The 18,778-nt window shown below is 37.2% G+C and overlaps 1 protein-coding gene across 2 annotated transcripts in view; it reads left to right on the plus strand.

Moving 5' to 3' along the window:
- LOC127856410 (ATP-binding cassette sub-family B member 6-like) overlaps nucleotides 1-8,280 on the plus strand; it is a 33,726-nt gene extending 25,446 nt beyond the window's left edge. For both annotated transcript variants that reach the window (XM_052392609.1, XM_052392608.1), the window contains exons 16-19: nucleotides 2,191-2,365; nucleotides 3,627-3,739; nucleotides 5,724-5,887; nucleotides 7,247-8,280. In XM_052392609.1, the coding sequence (XP_052248569.1) occupies nucleotides 2,191-2,365; nucleotides 3,627-3,739; nucleotides 5,724-5,887; nucleotides 7,247-7,379 (585 nt within the window). In that variant the 3' untranslated portion in view covers nucleotides 7,380-8,280. The remainder of the gene's footprint in view (nucleotides 1-2,190; nucleotides 2,366-3,626; nucleotides 3,740-5,723; nucleotides 5,888-7,246) is intronic.
- Nucleotides 8,281-18,778: the final 10,498 nt, after the last annotated feature.

Below are 18,778 nucleotides of genomic sequence, written 5' to 3' on the forward strand. Positions count from 1 at the left end.
GATTTATTGGACACCAAACTATGGCAAGACCTATAGAACCTAGAATATAGGTCAAATATATGTGGCCAAAATCGCTCATTTTATGAATACTTTTGCAATATTGAAGATAGCAACTTGATATTTGGCATGCATGTGTATCTCATGGAGCCGCACATTTTGAGTGGTGAAAGGTCAAGGTCATCCTTCAAGGTCAGAGATCAAATTTATGTGGCCAAAATCGCTTATTTTATGAATACTTTGGCAATATTGAAGATAGCAACTTGGTATTTGGCATGCATGTGTATTTCTTAGAGTCGCACATTTTGAGTGGTGAAAGATCAAGGTCATCCTTCAAGATCAGAGGTCAAGTATATGTGGCCAAAATGGCTCATTTTATGAATACTTTGGCAATATTGTAGATACCAACTTGATATTTGGCATGCATGTGTATCTCATGCAGCTACACATTTTGAGTGGTAAAAGGTCAAGGTCAAGTTCATCCTTCAAGGTCAAAGGTAAAAAAAAGAAGAAAAAAAAAAAAATGCATGTTTATCTCATGGAGCTGCACATTTTGAGTGGTGAAAGGTCAAGGTCATTCTTCAAGGTCAAAGATAAAAAAAAGCTGCATGTGTATCTCATGGAGCTGCACATTTTAAGTTGTGAAAGGTCAAGGTCAAGGTCATCCTTTAAGGTCATTGTTCAAGGTCAAAGGTCAAATATATTGGGGACATAGTGTTTCAAAAACACATCTTGTACCTGGAGGTGTCCAATATAACCCAGGGTTACTCTAAATGAAAATCTTTTCAATCCTACTGGTGAAAATGTAAGGTTAGTTTCCATGTGTACTTTCTGAGCTGTATGAGCTTTTGGAGACCAGTCAGATGTATGGCCAGAAACTCTTTTTTTATTTTGCCATATATTCTATATTGTTGGGGTTCAAAATATGTACATTCAATTCCTTAATGCAATTTCAAGACAATGCAATAAAGTTATATAATCTAACCTTCATAGTTATGTTTTTATCTGGTTTGATCTTTCAAAAGTAATTTCTTTCCACAACTTGAAATAGTCATTTTTGATTACATGGAAATGCAGTGTAACAACACAAAACATTGCTTTATGCCTATATTCAATTTTTTTAGCATGCAAAATGTTGTACATTATTTTCAAATATAAATTCTCATTCTAAACAAAGTTCGACAACAATGGCTTTTAAACTTACCGAAAGTATAATGACAGGATTTACCTCCGCCCTTCAAGGGATTAAGTCATCAGATATGCACATGCAGTTTAGTCATTATTAATGTGTCCCAGTCTGTTAAATTTTGTAATACAACTTTTTAATTGGCTTGTTAGCTCACTTTTTGTATTTATGTACTGTAATTTTATTTTATTTGATTGTTCAATAGGTATAGATTTTTTTTTTTAAATGATTCTTGTATTACTTCATTCTAATATTGACTAGCCTGGACAAAGTTGTTATTATAAAGAACGTACATGAGGTCGTCAAATAAACCCCACCTGTCATGTAAGGCACAATTTTAAATTACACACAGATTTTCCTTCAACAAAATTATTAAGTGGTAGGTTAAAAATAAAAACCATAAGCTTTTTTTCCTTTGTAATGAAATAGACATATGAAAGACAACATTTTGATGCACGGATTCATTAACATTGATCTGTTGAGTTATTTGTGTGTAAACTCTTCAAAATATACCGCCATATCATAGACATCTCTTATAAATAGCCTTGGCAAAAAGATGATTTATGTTAACATTTTGTCAGCTTGCTTCTTTTTATGAGGTAAATAATATACACAATTATGAAATCAATTATTAAAGCTTTACAATGTCTTGTGATGGTGCAACAAAAAACGTTTATATTAACTCTTTGCATGCTTGGAAATTTGTCGTCTGCTAAAATGTTGTCTGCTGATTTTCTAAAATAAGCATTTTATTCTAATTTTTTCAAAGAATACTATCAGAATAGCAAATAGTTTGGATCCTGATGAGACGCCACAGCAACATTTGGATCCAAACTGTTTGCAAAGGCCTTCAAAATTCAGTTCCAGCACTGAAAGAGTTAAGCTCGGGTTTTGCGTATTGCTTTGCACTTTCACAATGTATTGCACAGCTTATATGCCCATATTTGTATATACATCTGACATATCAAGCAGGTTAGCGGCAGCGGTTCAACGCTTGTATTTTCCAGGTTAAACAGGAGTCCCTGAGGAGATGTATAGGCGTGGTACCACAAGACACAGTGCTGTTCAACAATGACATCATGTACAACATTCGCTATGGGCGTGTAACAGCGGGCGACAGTGAGGTCAAGGATGCTGCTGCGGCCGCCGATATCCATAGCAGAATTCTGACTTTCCCAAACCGTAAGAGAATATTGATATTACTGTTGCAATCATTCCTTTGAAGCATGGATGAAATTATTCTTCATGGTCTTATTCTATTAAACATGCCCATTTTAACTCTAGTTTTTTTTTTGTCCCCGGTTTTAAGAGAAAGGAAAATAGATTTGTCCTTGTTTTATTGTGTCTGATTTTTTGTGACATGCATAAATGAAAAGGTATTGATGTTAGAGTGATGAAATGTAACAAGTTTAATAATTAACAGGTGATCTTGCACACTTTTCTTTTTCGGCTATGTCATATGTATGCATGTGCAGTTTATTTTCACCCACATAAAATTGCATGTCTGCTCTACTTGTCAATCCATACGAGGCTAACCAAAATTGACATGTTCACTTTAAAAGAAAATTATGCTTCCTTAAAAGCTTTCATACTCGCAAGAATATAATCTATGTAGACTATCAACATACGCTCATTTTCCTTACCTCATTTTGACCTTACCACTTACTGTCTTTTGCACTTACACTAGTGCAGAATTTAATTGGTAACCTTAATGGACAGGTTTTGTTAAAAAAAAATTATGCACCCTACAAAGCTTTTCTCTTGCATGAATGATGTCTTTAAACCCTATTAGCACATACACATCACCTGACCTGAGTTTGATATTGAAATTGGTCTGCTTTTGAATATATTTAGAAGGTCCAAATTCTTGGATGACAGTGTTTTATCTAACATCAATACTGCTTTTTTCTTAAAAGCTTTGATACTTGAAGTGCTGTATCTATGAACACTCCTAATACATACACATCACCTGACCTTATTTTGACCAAGACATGGACTAACTTTTGGACATGGGTAATTCAAAGTCTAAATTTAATGTTAACACACATTTAAGTCAATATTGCATTTGTAATAAGCTTTGATACATGTACTCCCAGACACTCAGCACACTCACTTAAGCTGGGCTCATTTTAACCTGTACATTTGCATATTTGTGGACTAATACTTATTAAAATGGGAAAATAATATATTCTTACAAAGCTTCCACAGGCGTCTTCATTGTAAATTGAGCGGATAATCTTTAGATTATTATTATAGTAAATATTGGACCCCAATGAGAGGGTGTTAGTTAATGTATTCAAATTGTAAACAATTTTTGGCTTTGCAACTCTAAAAAATATAAATTTCTCTTATCAGTTGTAAATTAAAATTCATCATTTACAAAAAGAATCTGCTAATAAATACCTCTATAGCTTCATCATAAAATTGCCACTTACTTTTTCAGAATATGAGACAGTTGTTGGTGAGAGGGGTCTGAAACTGAGTGGGGGTGAGAAACAGCGTGTGGCCATCGCTAGGACCTTACTCAAGTCTCCAGCCATTGTGCTCTTAGATGAGGTAGGCAAGGATTTATTGGTCTATATTTTCCTTACCTGAGATCAACATGCCCATGGTTTGCTATTAGAATACCAAGAAGTCTGTTGTCCATCTGTCCGTCAGAGCGTTTGTCATCCATTCAACCTTGTCTATTAAGGACATCTTCTCTTTAGCCGTATGACAAAGCCAATAGGTTAAATATTCTACTTGTAACACTGGACAGTGGTTCTCTACATAGTTTTAAGCCAATAGAACTTGTTTGTATGCTCCCCCCAAAAATTTTGGGGGGAGCATATAGTCGCCGCTTCGTCCATCCGTCCGTCCGTGTCCGTCCGTGAACAATTTTTGTCCGGGCTATTTCTCAGCAACTAATGACCGCAATTCAATGAAACTTTATGGGAAGCTTCACTACCAAGAGGAGATGTGCATATTATCAGCGGGTTCTGGTCGGATGATTTTTCACAGAGTAATGGCCCTTTGAAATGTTCGGTTTACTGTACATATAGTGCAATTCTTGTCCGGGCTATTTCTCAGCAACTAATGACCCCAATTCAATGAAACTTCATGGGAAGCTTCACTACCAAGAGGAGATGTGCATATTATCAGCGGGTTCTGGTCGGATGATTTTTCGCAGAGTTATGGCCCTTTGAAATTTTCCATTAACTGTACATATAGTGCAATTCTTGTCCGGGCTATTTCTTAGCAACTAATGACCGCAATTCAATGAAACTTTATTGGAAACTTCACTACCAAGAGGAGATATGCATTATTATCAGCAAGTTCTGGTCAATGATTTTTCACAGAGTAATGGCCCTTTGAAATTTTCCATTAATTGTACATATAGCGCAATTCTTGTCCGGGCCATTTCTCAGCAACTAATGACCGCAATTCAATGAAACTTTATGGAAAGCTTCACTATCAAGAGAAGATGTGCATATTATCAGCGGGTTCTGGTAGGATGATTTTTCACAGAGTTAAGGCCCTTTGAAATTTTACATTAACTGTACATATAGTGCAATTCTTGTCCGGGCTATTTCTCAGCAACTTATGACCGCAATTCAATGAAACTTTATGGGAAGCTTCACTACCAAGAGGAGATGTGCATATTATCAGCGGGTATGGTCGAATAATTTTCACAGAGTTATGGCCCTTTGAAATTTTCCATTAACTGTACATATAGTGCAATTCTTGTCCGGGCTATTTCTCAGCAACTAATTACCGCAAGTCAATGAAACTTTATGGGAAGCTTCACTACCAAGAAGAGATGTGCATATTATCAGCCGGTTATGGTCGAATAATTTTCACAGAGTTATGGCCCTTTGAAATTTTCCATTAACTGTACATATAGTGCAATTCTTGTCTGGGCTATTTCTCAGCAACTAATGACCTTAATGCAATGAAACTTTATGGGAAGCTTCACTACCAAGAGGAGATGTATATATTATCAGCGGGTTCTGGTCGGATGATTTTTCACAGAGTTATGGCCCTTTGAAATGTTCCATTTACTATACATATAGTGCAATTCTTGTCCGGGCTATTTCTCAGCAACTAATGACCGCAATTCATTGAAACTTTATGGGAAGCTTCACTACCAAAAGGAGATGTGCATATTATCAGTGGGTTCTGGTCAGATGATTTTTCACAGTGTTATGACCCTTTGAAATTTTCCATTAGCTGTACATATAGTGCAATTCTTGTCCGGGCTATTTCTCAGCAACTAATGACCGCAATTCAATGAATCTTTATGGGTAGCTTCACTACCAAGAGGAGATGTGCATAATATCAGCGGGTTCTGGTCGGATGATTTTTCACAGAATTATGGCCCTTTGAAATTTTCTATAAAAAAATTCTTGTCCGCCCAACTGCTGTGCCCTCAAACTTTTCCTTTTATCTGAATATAAAGTGCAATATTGTGACAAAAAAAAACCTTTGGGAGCATCAACCGTCTCTGACGGTTCTTGTTATTGTTTCAATTTTTTGTATGAATAATTAATTGATATTGCAGGCTACTTCGGCTTTAGACACCAAAACAGAGCGTAACATCCAGTCGTCTCTAGCACGGGTCTGTGAGAACAGGACCACAATCATAGTAGCCCACCGTCTGTCCACCATTATACACGCGGACATGATACTTGTCTTAGAAGAGGGGGAGGTTGTCGAACAGGGAACGTACGTTTAGTTGATTAAGGATTTCAAAGACTTGCTTTAAATTTGTTTATCCCCCACTTTCAGTTGTGGAAATGGGAAATATGTATGAGTCATGTTCTGAGAAAACTGGGCATAATGCATGTGCCTCTAGTGTCGTCCCAGATTAGCCTGTGCAGTCCACACAGGCTAATCAGGGACGTCACTTTCTTCTTTTATGCCATTTTTCGTTTATAAGAAGTCTCTTTTTAGCAAAAATCCAATTTAGGAGGAAAGTTTCATCTCTGATTAACCTGTGTGGACTGCACAGGCTAATTTGGGATGACACTTTACGCACATGCATTATGCCAAGTTTTCTCAGAACGCGACTTGTATGATTTCTTCATTCCAACTTTTGTATGACTTTCCTGCAAAGATGGGCACAGAAGTTGGCATTCGTATACATGTTGATACTTGGTTAAAATTTTATTTATTTAAGGTAAATTGCATTTCAAGCCATATGCTTTTTAAGAAATTGTAAAGTCTGGTTCATGGGTTATACCAGTTCTTGGTTTCTTTATATAAGATCTTGAGAACGCTCCACAAGTGGGGTTAAAGCCGGAACCTCATGAAGGCTATGCAGACAACATAACATTTAATCTTCACCTCTGCATCCCTTAATACATGTGTCACAAGTAGCTCAAAATATGAAACTGCTTAATTGACGATTTTTTATCATTATTTTTATAATTTCCATGTTTAGCTGGGCTCCTGGTAGGAATTTTCTGACTTGCTGAGAATTATAATTTGTTGTTAATGGAAATAAAATCACATCTTCTTACTTTTTAAATGACCAGGTAATTTAAACAGTGCTTGTTTGACAAAATGCATACACATCTGTTCAGTTATTGATGTGTGATTGTGACACAACACTAACCAAAATACAGATACATAACTGAAATACCAGATACCCCTTAAAGGAGATCAGTTAGTGCAGTGTGTCCATTTATTTGATAGTGTCCACTGATGAACAGTGTTTGGTTGTCAATACAGAGTAAACCAAAGAGATATAACAGTGCCTTTATGGATGTGCACATAACATCATATCTAATGAGCCTTGTTTTGGGAAAACTGGGCTAAATGCATGTGCGTAAATTGTCATTCCAGATTAGCCTTTGCAGTGCGCACTGGCTAATAAGGGACAACACTCTCTGCTAATATGGATTTTTTGTGATAAAAGAATGTCTCTTCTAAACGAAAATCAAATGTAGGCAGAAGCTGTTGTCTCCGATGAGCCTGTGTAAACTGCAAAGGCTAATCTGGGACGAAACTTAACACACATGCATTAAGCCCTGTTTTCCCAGAACATGGCAAAAATAAAAACATTTATGTACATTTCTGTAGGCACGAGGAGCTGCTATCAAAAGAAGGCCACTACTATGGGATGTGGCAGCAACAATTGAGCAAACTGGAGGAGGAAAAACCGGATCCGGAAGTAGTGCAAGTGGCAGTTGTGGAACATCATGCAGTGAACTGAAACTTGGATCCCATCATATCAAAGTTTTTACTTCAAGTTCTAGTTACAGCTGAATTGTGTGGTTTATGAAAATATTTTAGTCCTGCTCTGGGAAAACAGGACTTAAATTATGTGCATTAAGTGTCATTAGCAGTCGGAACAGGCTAACCAACACTTTCTTCTTTTATGGTAAGTTTGGTTAAAGAAAGACTCTTCTGTTGAAAATCAAGTTCAGGCGGAAAGTGACGTCCCTGAGTATCCTGTGCAGACTTCACTTGCTTATCTGGGACGACACTGAGTCCCTGAGTATCCTGTGCAGACTTCACTTGCTTATCTGGGAGGACACTGAGTCCCTGAGTATCCTGTGCAGACTTCACTTGCTTATCTGGGACGACACTGAGTCCCTGAGTATCCTGTGCAGACTTCACTTCCTTATCTGGGAGGACACTGAGTGCCTGAGTATCCTGTGCAGACTTCACTTGCTTATCTGGGAGGACACTGAGTCCCTGAGTATCCTGTGCAGACTTCACTTGCTTATTTGGGAGGACACTGAGTCCCTGAGTATCCTGTGCAGACTTCACTTGCTTATCTGGGAGGACACTGAGTGCCTGAGTATCCTGTGCAGACTTCACTTGCTTATCTGGGAGGACACTGAGTCCCTGAGTATCCTGTGCAGACTTCACTTGCTTATCTGGGAGGACACTGAGTGCCTGAGTATCCTGTGCAGACTTCACTTGCTTATCTGGGAGGACACTGAGTCCCTGAGTATCCTGTGCAGACTTCACTTGCTTATCTGGGACGACACTGAGTCCCTGAGTATCCTGTGCAGACTTCACTTGCTTATCTGGGAGGACACTGAGTGCCTGAGTATCCTGTGCAGACTTCACTTGCTTATCTGGGAGGACACTTAGTGCCTGAGTATCCTGTGCAGACTTCACTTCCTTATCTGGGACGACACTGAGTGCCTGAGTATCCTGTGCAGACTTCACTTCCTTATCTGGGACGACACTGAGTCCCTGAGTATCCTGTGCAGACTTCACTTCCTTATCTGGGAGGACACTTAGTGCCTGAGTATCCTGTGCAGACTTCACTTCCTTATCTGGGACGACACTGAGTCCCTGAGTATCCTGTGCAGACTTCACTTCCTTATCTGGGACGACACTGAGTCCCTGAGTATCCTGTGCAGACTTCACTTCCTTATCTGGGAGGACACTGAGTGCCTGAGTATCCTGTGCAGACTTCACTTCCTTATCTGGGACGACACTGAGTCCCTGAGTATCCTGTGCAGACTTCACTTCCTTATCTGGGACGACACTGAGTCCCTGAGTATCCTGTGCAGACTTCACTTCCTTATCTGGGAGGACACTGAGTCCCTGAGTATCCTGTGCAGACTTCACTTCCTTATCTGGGAGGACACTGAGTCCCTGAGTATCCTGTGCAGACTTCACTTGCTTATCTGGGAGGACACTGAGTCCCTGAGTATCCTGTGCAGACTTCACTTGCTTATCTGGGAGGACACTGAGTCCCTGAGTATCCTGTGCAGACTTCACTTCCTTATCTGGGAGGACACTGAGTGCCTGAGTATCCTGTGCAGACTTCACTTCCTTATCTGGGACGACACTGAGTCCCTGAGTATCCTGTGCAGACTTCACTTGCTTATCTGGGAGGACACTGAGTCCCTGAGTATCCTGTGCAGACTTCACTTCCTTATCTGGGACGACACTGAGTCCCTGAGTATCCTGTGCAGACTTCACTTCCTTATCTGGGAGGACACTGAGTCCCTGAGTATCCTGTGCAGACTTCACTTGCTTATCTGGGAGGACACTGAGTCCCTGAGTATCCTGTGCATACTTCACTTGCTTATCTGGGAGGACACTGAGTCCCTGAGTATCCTGTGCAGACTTCACTTGCTTATCTGGGAGGACACTGAGTCCCTGAGTATCCTGTGCAGACTTCACTTCCTTATCTGGGAGGACACTGAGTCCCTGAGTATCCTGTGCAGACTTCACTTCCTTATCTGGGAGGACACTGAGTCCCTGAGTATCCTGTGCAGACTTCACTTCCTTATCTGGGAGGACACTGAGTCCCTGAGTATCCTGTGCAGACTTCACTTGCTTATCTGGGAGGACACTGAGTCCCTGAGTATCCTGTGCAGACTTCACTTCCTTATCTGGGAGGACACTGAGTCCCTGAGTATCCTGTGCAGACTTCACTTGCTTATCTGGGAGGACACTTAATGCACTTTCATTTTGCCCTGTTTTCAAAGAGCGACACTTTAGATTCATTTTCTGCAGATCCCAAGAATGCGTTCATGGTTTGGATACCAAGAAAAATAATATAATTTTAAATTTAAGTTAAAAGATGTGAGTTGTTAAGCATTTATGTTCCTTTGCACATTGCATTGTAATGATCAGATGTTCACCAATGTCAAATAAGACTTCTCCCTTGTACTTGGATGTCATTCATATCTGCTCAGATTCAGAGATCCTTTTCATCAGTCTTGCATGTAAGCTTAACAACACCTCTTTAATATAGGAGTATTAAATAAAGACGGTTTTGGTTAATTATTGATGCACAATATGATGATAAATAAACCAACATACCCGGGCAATTTTGATGATAAGGAATGAGCTGTTGATTTCTAATACAATTTGTATGGGCTGCTACTTTACTAGACATAAAGACAATGGCAGTCGTCGTTAACTATCTTGATATAGCCTATTCTTGTCAATGATGAGCTCATGAGTCCTAAATAATGAGCCTTCTTGTACTTGTAATTAAGGGCAAAAAAATCTTTATTTTCAGTCTTACTAAATACAGCCCCCTGATGAAATACCGTTTGATACGCAAAATCCAAATAAACAATATAGAAAGGCATAATGATTCACAATATATTTGTACCCGTGAGTTATGTTTACCTTTGTGAATCTTCATTTGTTTTTAAGTACTTGTACTTCAGATTATTTTATAGATATTCAGCGCTTTATGAAGTAAACTGAACAAGTGAAGAAAGGCCTGTAAATTAACCAATCATGCCAGCACTACCTCAATTAAATCAATGATGTGATATAAAATCAGAAGAACAGTTGGTAACAGAAAATAACTATAGGGCTCTGGAAAAATCGTGCTTCATGTGTGTGTGTGTGTGTGTATATAGTTTGGATCCGGAATAGCCTGTGAGGTCTGCACTTCGTAGCAATGATGTAGTAATTTGTTTTAATTAACACTGTTGCACTTTCTTTTTCTAATAAATGTTGTTTTCAGTTTTTTTATTCATTAAGGCAAGTTGTAGCTTAATATTTTGTGAGTAAATCTAAACAGCTTGCAGAAACTTGAAATATCGAGTGATCTTGTGTGGTATGTTTAAGGTTGTTGCTTATAAACATTTCCTTGAGAAGATTGAAGCTATGTTGTGAGTTAATTTCATATTGTTTACTTGTGATCAGAGTTGTGTTTTTGTTTTTCAGTGTAAAAAATGTAATATGATATTTTGTGATTGCATTCCTTCACACATGATATTTTGTGATTGCATTTTTTCACACCTCACTGGAATTCAATATCATTTATGATTTGATTAGCTAGATAACTATTAAATCTTCAATAATATGATGAATATTTTATTAAGTATGGTGTTTTCATGAATAATGGACTATTTTTGCACAGTTTTCAAAAAACATATCTTATCGTTCTGTTCATTTATAATTATGTAACTTTTGAAAATGTTATTTACATTGTGGTACGTTTTGTGAACAGTGAAATAAAACATTAAACAAATCCATAAATTTGTTGGAAAGCTTACTTTATACTTTTGATAAAAACAGAAAATATTTAATACAAGAGCTTTGTAACTTACACAACCGCAGTACTGGAGTAAGGTTGCGGAGTAAGAATAGTATCTCCAGAATGTTCATTTAATTAGCTATAGTCTCAAAATTAGTCAAGATAGTATGCCAAAAACATTATCGCTAAGTTTCATGATTATCAGGCTTTAACTGTTTGGGTAAAAAAGCGGACACTATTAATTTTGTATTCTTTTGTTCAAGGGCCATGAATAAGAACCGCTTAAATGGATCTAGCTCGTCATGAACCTTTGCCGAGATATTATGCCCACAAATACCACCAAGTTTCACAATGATCAGATTAAACTGTTTAATGTTAGAGCCGAGAAATCTTAATTTGTATTGCCATGGTGTAGTGGATATGGTGTCCGCCTAGTGATCGGGAGGTCACAGGTTTAATCCCCACTGTGGGAGCGTTCTTTAGATCTCCCTCATGCAAAACCCCAAGTACTGGTTCTAGTCCTAGGAAATGGACAAGAGAGAATTTTAAATAAGCCTTAGGCTTTCTAGGCAATCAAGCTAAAACTAGAACTTTGTCACAGGTGTGACGAATACCCCCACATGCCGCATTGACACAGAATATTTTGCATGTTGTCTTCACAAAAAAACAGTGGACACCATGCTCAATGTTTAAAACACACTAATTGACCCCATGACCTAATTTTTTACCCGGCATGACCCATATTCAAACTTGGCCTAGACATTAACTAGATACAACTTCTGACCAAGTTTGGTGAAGCTTGGATGAAAACTACTTGAATTAGAGAGCGGACACCATGCTAAATGTTTAAAACGCACTTAGTGACCCCACGACCTAGTTTTTCACCCGGCATTACCCATATTCGAACTTGACCTAGACATTATCTAGATACAACATCTGACCAAGTTTGGTGGAGATCGGATCAAAACAATTTGAATTAGAGAGCGGACACTTATTACGAACCGACCGACAGACCGACAAGCTCACTCCTATATACCCCCCTAAACATTGTTTGTTGGGGTATAATTAATACCAGTATGTTTAAACTAATGTTTATTTGACCATTTTTCATTTTCATGTTTTAGCTCATCTGAGAACCATGTTCCTTGTAAGCTTTTGTGATCACCTTTCATCTGTCAAAATTTACCTTGTTAACCATCTTAATGCCACATCCATTGTCCAATCTTCTTGAAACTTGGGCAGAACATTTTACCCAACTGACTGAGATTGAAACTTATATTGTATATATAATGTTAGTTTAACAAGAGCACCGCATAACGGATGCCACGCTCGGATACTGGTGCAGTTTTGAATAAATGAAAGCTTGTAAGAATATTTTTTTTAGAGGTCACAGTGACCTTGACCTTTGACCTAGTGATCCCAAAATGGGTGTGGTGTGTAGAACTCATCAAGGTGCATCTACATATGAAGTTTCAAAGTTGTAGGTGGAAGCACTTTGATTTTAGAGCCAATGTAAAGGTTTAAGCACGACGGCGGACAACGAAGAGGCTATGATAATACCTCGGAGTTTTCTCTGAAAACAGCCGAGCTAATAAAACAATCTTAAGGTCACCTTAAGTCAAAAGGCAACATATGAATACAGGTGCAGTTCACCACAAAATGTCAAAGTTGTCTCAATATTACGTAGCATAAAGATGTATAAGTTATCACAGTGACCTTGACCTTTGACCTAGTGACCCCAAAATGAGTGTGGTGTGTAGAACTCATCAAGGTGCATCTACATATGAAGTTTCAAAGTTGTAGGTGGAAGCACTTTGATTTTAGAGCCAATGTTAAGGTTTAAGTACGAAGCGGACGTCAGACAGCGGACGACACGACGAGCTGGCTATGACAATACCACGGGTTTTCTCCGAAAACGCCGAGCTAAAAACTACATCACTTGGTCAACTAAAATAAGTGTCTAGAAGTCATATTGTTTATCAAATCTTCATGAAACTTGTGCAGACTATTTGTTTTAATCATATTTTAAACTTCCAAAGTGGTTACATTCCTTTGAAAAATATTGCTACCAGGGAGCAGGGCAGTTTTCCTTATACATGTACTGCTACAGACTGAATCATCATGAAACTTACTAAGAATATTTATATAATGATATTTGGCCGGATTTGTCAATGGTTCCTGTCTATTGAAAAACATAGCTTCAATTGAGCGCTGCAATTTTAAACCAGGTTTTCCGAAGGAAAAAACTGGTTATTAGATTGGTGAATGTCGGCGGGCGGGCGGGCGGAGCTTGTCCGGGCCATAACTATGTTGTTCATTGTAAGATTTTAAAATCATTTGTTCACCATCATTGGATGGTGTGTCATGCGAAAGAATTACGTCGATATCTCTAAGGTCAAGGTCACACGTTGAGTTCAAAGGTAAAAAATGGCCATAAATGATCTTTTCCGGGTTATAACTATGTCATTCATTGTGAGATTTTAAAATTCCTCGTTACATTTGTTTACATTGATTGGACGGTTTGTCATGCGAAAGAATTACGTCCATAAACCTCGAAGGTCAAGGTCGCCATGACTAAAAATGTATTGAATTTGACACAAGGGGGGTAACTTGGATCAATCAGTAACAATGCACATTGGAATTGTCTCCCTTTATCAGACTTTTTTTCCAAATTGAAAACCTGGTTTTGTGACAATTTTGTCCCTTGTTTTGACATGCTTTATTTTGCACATCAAAAGTTATGCCCCCTTTTCTACATAGACATTCTATGTCAACATGCATTTGCTTGTTTTTATTGTGATCACCTTATGTTGGGCATCTGTTGTCATGCAATCTCTGTCATGTGGTGTGTGTTGTGCGATGTATGTGGTAAAATTGCAGCTGTTAACTACTCTAGAGGCCATATTTTTCATCCAATCTTGAATCTGCAGCAAGTGCATCTTAAAACTAGGTCACCAGGTTCACTTGAGGCCACATTAATGACTCAATCTTGATGAAACTTGGTGAGAATGTTTATTATGCATCCCAAAATTATTTTGGGGGGGAGCATATAGTCGCCGCTTCGTCTGTCCGTCCGTGTGTCCGTCCGTGCACAATTTTTGTCCAAGCTATTTCTCAGCAACTAATGACCGGAATTCAATGAAACTTTATGGGAAGCTTCAGTACCAAGAGGAGATGTGCATATTATCAGCGGGTTCAGGTCGGATGATTTTTCACATAGTTATGGCCATTTGAAATTTTTGAAATTTTCCATTAACGGTACATATAGTGCAATTCTTGTCCGGGCTATTTCTCAGCAACTAATGATCGGAATTCAATGAAACTTTATGAGAAGCTTTACTACCAAGAGGAGATGTGCATATTATCAGCGGATTCTGATCGGATGATTTTTCACAGAGTTATGGCCCTTTGAAATTTTCTATAAAAAATATTGTCCCTCCAACTACTGTGCCCTCAAGACGTTTCCTTTTATCTGAATATATAGTGCAATATTGTGACAAATAAAACCTTTGGGGAGCATCACCCGTCTCCGACGGTTTCTTGTTTACATCTAGATGGAGTTCCTGAATAACCCGGTAAGATCATATAAGAATCTTGTTATTACTGTAGAGGCCACATTTTCATCCAATTGTGATGAAACATGGTCATTTAGTTAAGCTATACAATATCTAGACCATGTTTGAATCTAAATGACATTCGCTCAAAAACTATGTCACCAGATCAAATCTTAGAAAAACGCCATCACCTTGGTACCACCCGAGGAGCTTTATACTTTAACTTGATGGAACTTGGTCAGAATATTTTTTGTAACTTTCTCTAAGCCAAGTTCAAATCCTGGTCAAGTGCGTTCAAAAACTGGGTCCCCAGGTCAAATCTAATAATAGCAAGTAATTACTCTTGAGTCTTGAGGCCACATTTTTAAAACCAATTTTGATGAAACTATGTAAGAATTTTAAGCTGGACACTATCTAGTGTGCGTTTGAATCTACGTAACATGTATCCAAAAATAGGTTACTAGTTCAAATCCTAGAAACACCTTGTAACCTAACTGTAGAGGCCACGTTTATGGCTCAATCTTGACAAAACTCTGTATATAACAATATCTAGGCCAAGATCAAGTGGGGGTCACTTGCGTTTAAAACCTAGGTCAACAGGTCAAATCTTTGATAAACCATGTTACCACCCTAGGAAAAACATTAATGTCTCAATCTTTGGTTAAAATTGTCATCATTAAAATATCTAGGCTAATATCATATCTGGGTCACTTGTGTTAAAAACCTACGTAACAAGGTCAAAGCTGAGTACAAGCTTGATACCAATCTAGAAAAAACATTAGTGACTCAATCTTGTTGAAACTTGGTAAAACAAATTCATGACGAAATCTAGGCAGAGTTTAAACCTGGATCATGTGTGTCCAATAACTAGGTCATCAGGATAAATCTTAAAAAAATACTTTTTACCACTCTAGAGGCCACAGTAATTTTAGAATTTGATGAAATCGGTTGAAATGTTCTTTTTTGCAAAACCTATAGGCTTTATTAGAATCTGGGTCTCATGCATTAAAAAAGGTCATTAGATCAAACCTTTGAAAAGTCTTGTTACCACTCTAGGACCAACATTTATGACAAAAGGTTAATGAATTATGGTCAGATTGTAAAACTATCTTGAAAATACCTTTGCCAAGTTCAAGTCAAGTACAGGTCGATACCAAATGTTGTCGTGAAGACGCAGGAAAGACCTGTAAATAAACTACAACAACACACACACACCCTTGGCCAAGTTTTAATCTGGGTCAGTAGGGTCTAAAACTAGGTCCCCAAGTCAAATCTTAAACTCTAGGGCTGCATTTATTTACTTAGTATTGATGAAACTTGGTTAGAATGGTTATCTTGACAATATGAAGGCCATTATTGAATGCAAAGTGTCTGGAAAACTAGGTCACTTGTCCAAGTCTTCAGTAATTGTTATCCATTGACTCAGGTTAGCACTTAATGGGCCATCATGGCCTTCTTGCTATTATTTAGTATTTCTTAAAATAAAAGACATGTCAACTTGAAATTCAATAGGTAGGTATATCTGATTAGGGGAAGTGCAAAACAAAACATTAGTCTTTCTCTCATACTTTTTTAGTTAATGCTCTTTGTTAATTTGTATTAAATTTTATTTTGAGCATATCTGGAATTATCACTCCTGCTTCCATAATTTCACAAGTATTGCCCAAGTGAATGTTCATGCTGAAAGCTTGTTTAGAGAATATATTGCTTATACTGTTAAGTTAACAAGATGAAAAGCATTGGGAGGAAGCTTGCATGGTTGGGAAACCAGTTTCTTAAAGCTGAACTGACGATTCCCTCTGACAATGTGGCAATGTGTGTGGGTAATTCAGCCACAACGTTCTACATGTAGTTTGTGTTGTTTCCGTAGGGAGTATTTTCATGTTACTCACTGGACTTCTTTGGATTGATTATGTTCTACTAAGTTGTGATTATGTTACATATGATCACATGTAACATTGGAACTGTCTGATCAAATGCTTCCTTGGGTCAGTCAACCTTTATTTATGTAATTCGTATGAAATGATCATCTAATTTTTTATTGAACCCAAGTTTTATGTTTGAATTTATTTTGAATCACCAATATATTTCAAAATCTAAAATTTCCCCCCAAACTTTTTCACACCACCCTTGTCAATTTAAAACGCACTTTTTACCAAAACACACATTTAGCGCACTTTAAAGTGCGTAAATTCTGTGTTTTTTGTTAATATTTGCGTTTTCAGTGTTCATAAGTGCACTTAAGTGCGCATTTTGTGCGTTTTTTTTTCAAGTGCGTTGTTTAAATGAAAAAGTTTGTTTTTTGTGTGTTTTCTTCATCTGTAAGTGCGCTTTTGAGTGTAGATGTGAGCAAAATGTGTGTTTTTTATCTAAGAAGTGCGTCTTTTATTTAGGAAGTGCGTCATTTATCTAAGAAGCGTGTTTTAAGATTTACAGATGTGGGTTTTTTCTCACAAAAGTGCGTTTTTTTTTTATGTGCGTCTTTTTTAAGCATAAGTTAGTCTTTTATTTCATAAGTGCGTTTTTATCATATGATCTGTTTTAAACGGATGTATCTAAAAAGACACATGTTTAACACACTTCTTAAAAAGTGCGTCTTTAACAACCGTTTAGCAAATGTTGTACAGAAATTGAACAAGAAACAAAATTGTTGCAGGCTCTAACAATTTATTTGCATCAAATGAATAAACATAGACATGTACCTCAGTAACCTGTTATAATATAAGGTGCAGTTTGAATTCAAAGCGGTTACTGGTTGTGCATATGAACCTGTTAAATGTTAATATACTTTATAATACAATTTCAATGCATATAACATTGCTTTCGTTTTAATCTCAAACATTTCTAAAAAAAATTCCACCTAAATCAGACTGTGGGTGACTAATTAAAAATATTGAAAGTGTCAAAAATATTATGTGGGCTTGAAAGTATCAATAATATTTCTTCAACATAAAAAATAAGTATTTGAACTTTCTTATACTGATATTTATACCCCAATACAATTAATGTCTACCACATTAACCATAAACATACATTTAAAAGGCAATTAAAATAATATTTATACTATTATTATTATTTGCTTACACCATTCAGCATGTTATATTTAAATATTCACAATTAAATATAATGCGTTAAGGGTGCTGTGTATTATTCAATAAATATTTTGGTGTTGAAATGACTGCCTTATCAGTATTTCTCAGATTATGTAATTTTTGGCTTAGACACAGCATGGAATCAGATAAGAGAATAGCCAGTCCCTATCAGTCCTCCATCTAAGCCTAACAAAGGGGTGTTGATATACTTTTGATTGGTTCAGGCACCATCTATTAGAGAACCACAGATAGGAAGTTCTTTTTTGAAAACAAGCAGAATCAGCAACTGTTTTTAAGCTAGATTTTAGGTACATGTATAAAGTGAACAACATTCAGACTTATTATTCTAGTGTAAAATGTCTTGAAATACTTTCAGCATGAAGTATTGTGTGATGAAATAATATGTGTATTTACTACAATGTGAAAATCAACAATAAGTTTGTTGCAAAGGAGATTCAAAGTGGGTGGTTAAAGACATATAAAGTGATATGGTCTAGTTCAACAACTGCCTGTATTTTTGGAATACTGAAGAACAGTCTGTTGTAACAGGTTTGTATTTTCAATTCTGCATCCCTTTTTTATTTAGTATATTGAATTAATTATGATAATTATCATATTTATGTATTGTCACTGGGAAATGTAAATGGATGAGTAAATGTAATGCAATTGTAAGGAAAAACAACACCATTTGAATTATTATGGCTGTATTTTATGGCTATTGTCATCTTAAATGTTATTTATACCTATTTTTGGTCATTAATGAACAGGTTTTTTCCCCCATATTAAATGAGAACTTTTATATTTTAAATTTTAAGGTTATACCCCATGGTGACCGTGAAATTTACATTGATCAGAAGATCCTTTGGAAAGAATGTGCATCATCGCATCGCCTGCCAAAAAAGGGAGCAAAAGGGAGACTACCTGATGTATTGACTTGAATACCAGGTTTTACCCTGCATAAGCTGGGCAACATGAGGAGAACAGGAGCGGGAAA

This window comes from Dreissena polymorpha, chromosome 13, assembly GCF_020536995.1.
Source record: "Dreissena polymorpha isolate Duluth1 chromosome 13, UMN_Dpol_1.0, whole genome shotgun sequence".
In the NCBI taxonomy this organism is placed as follows: domain Eukaryota; kingdom Metazoa; phylum Mollusca; class Bivalvia; order Myida; family Dreissenidae; genus Dreissena; species Dreissena polymorpha.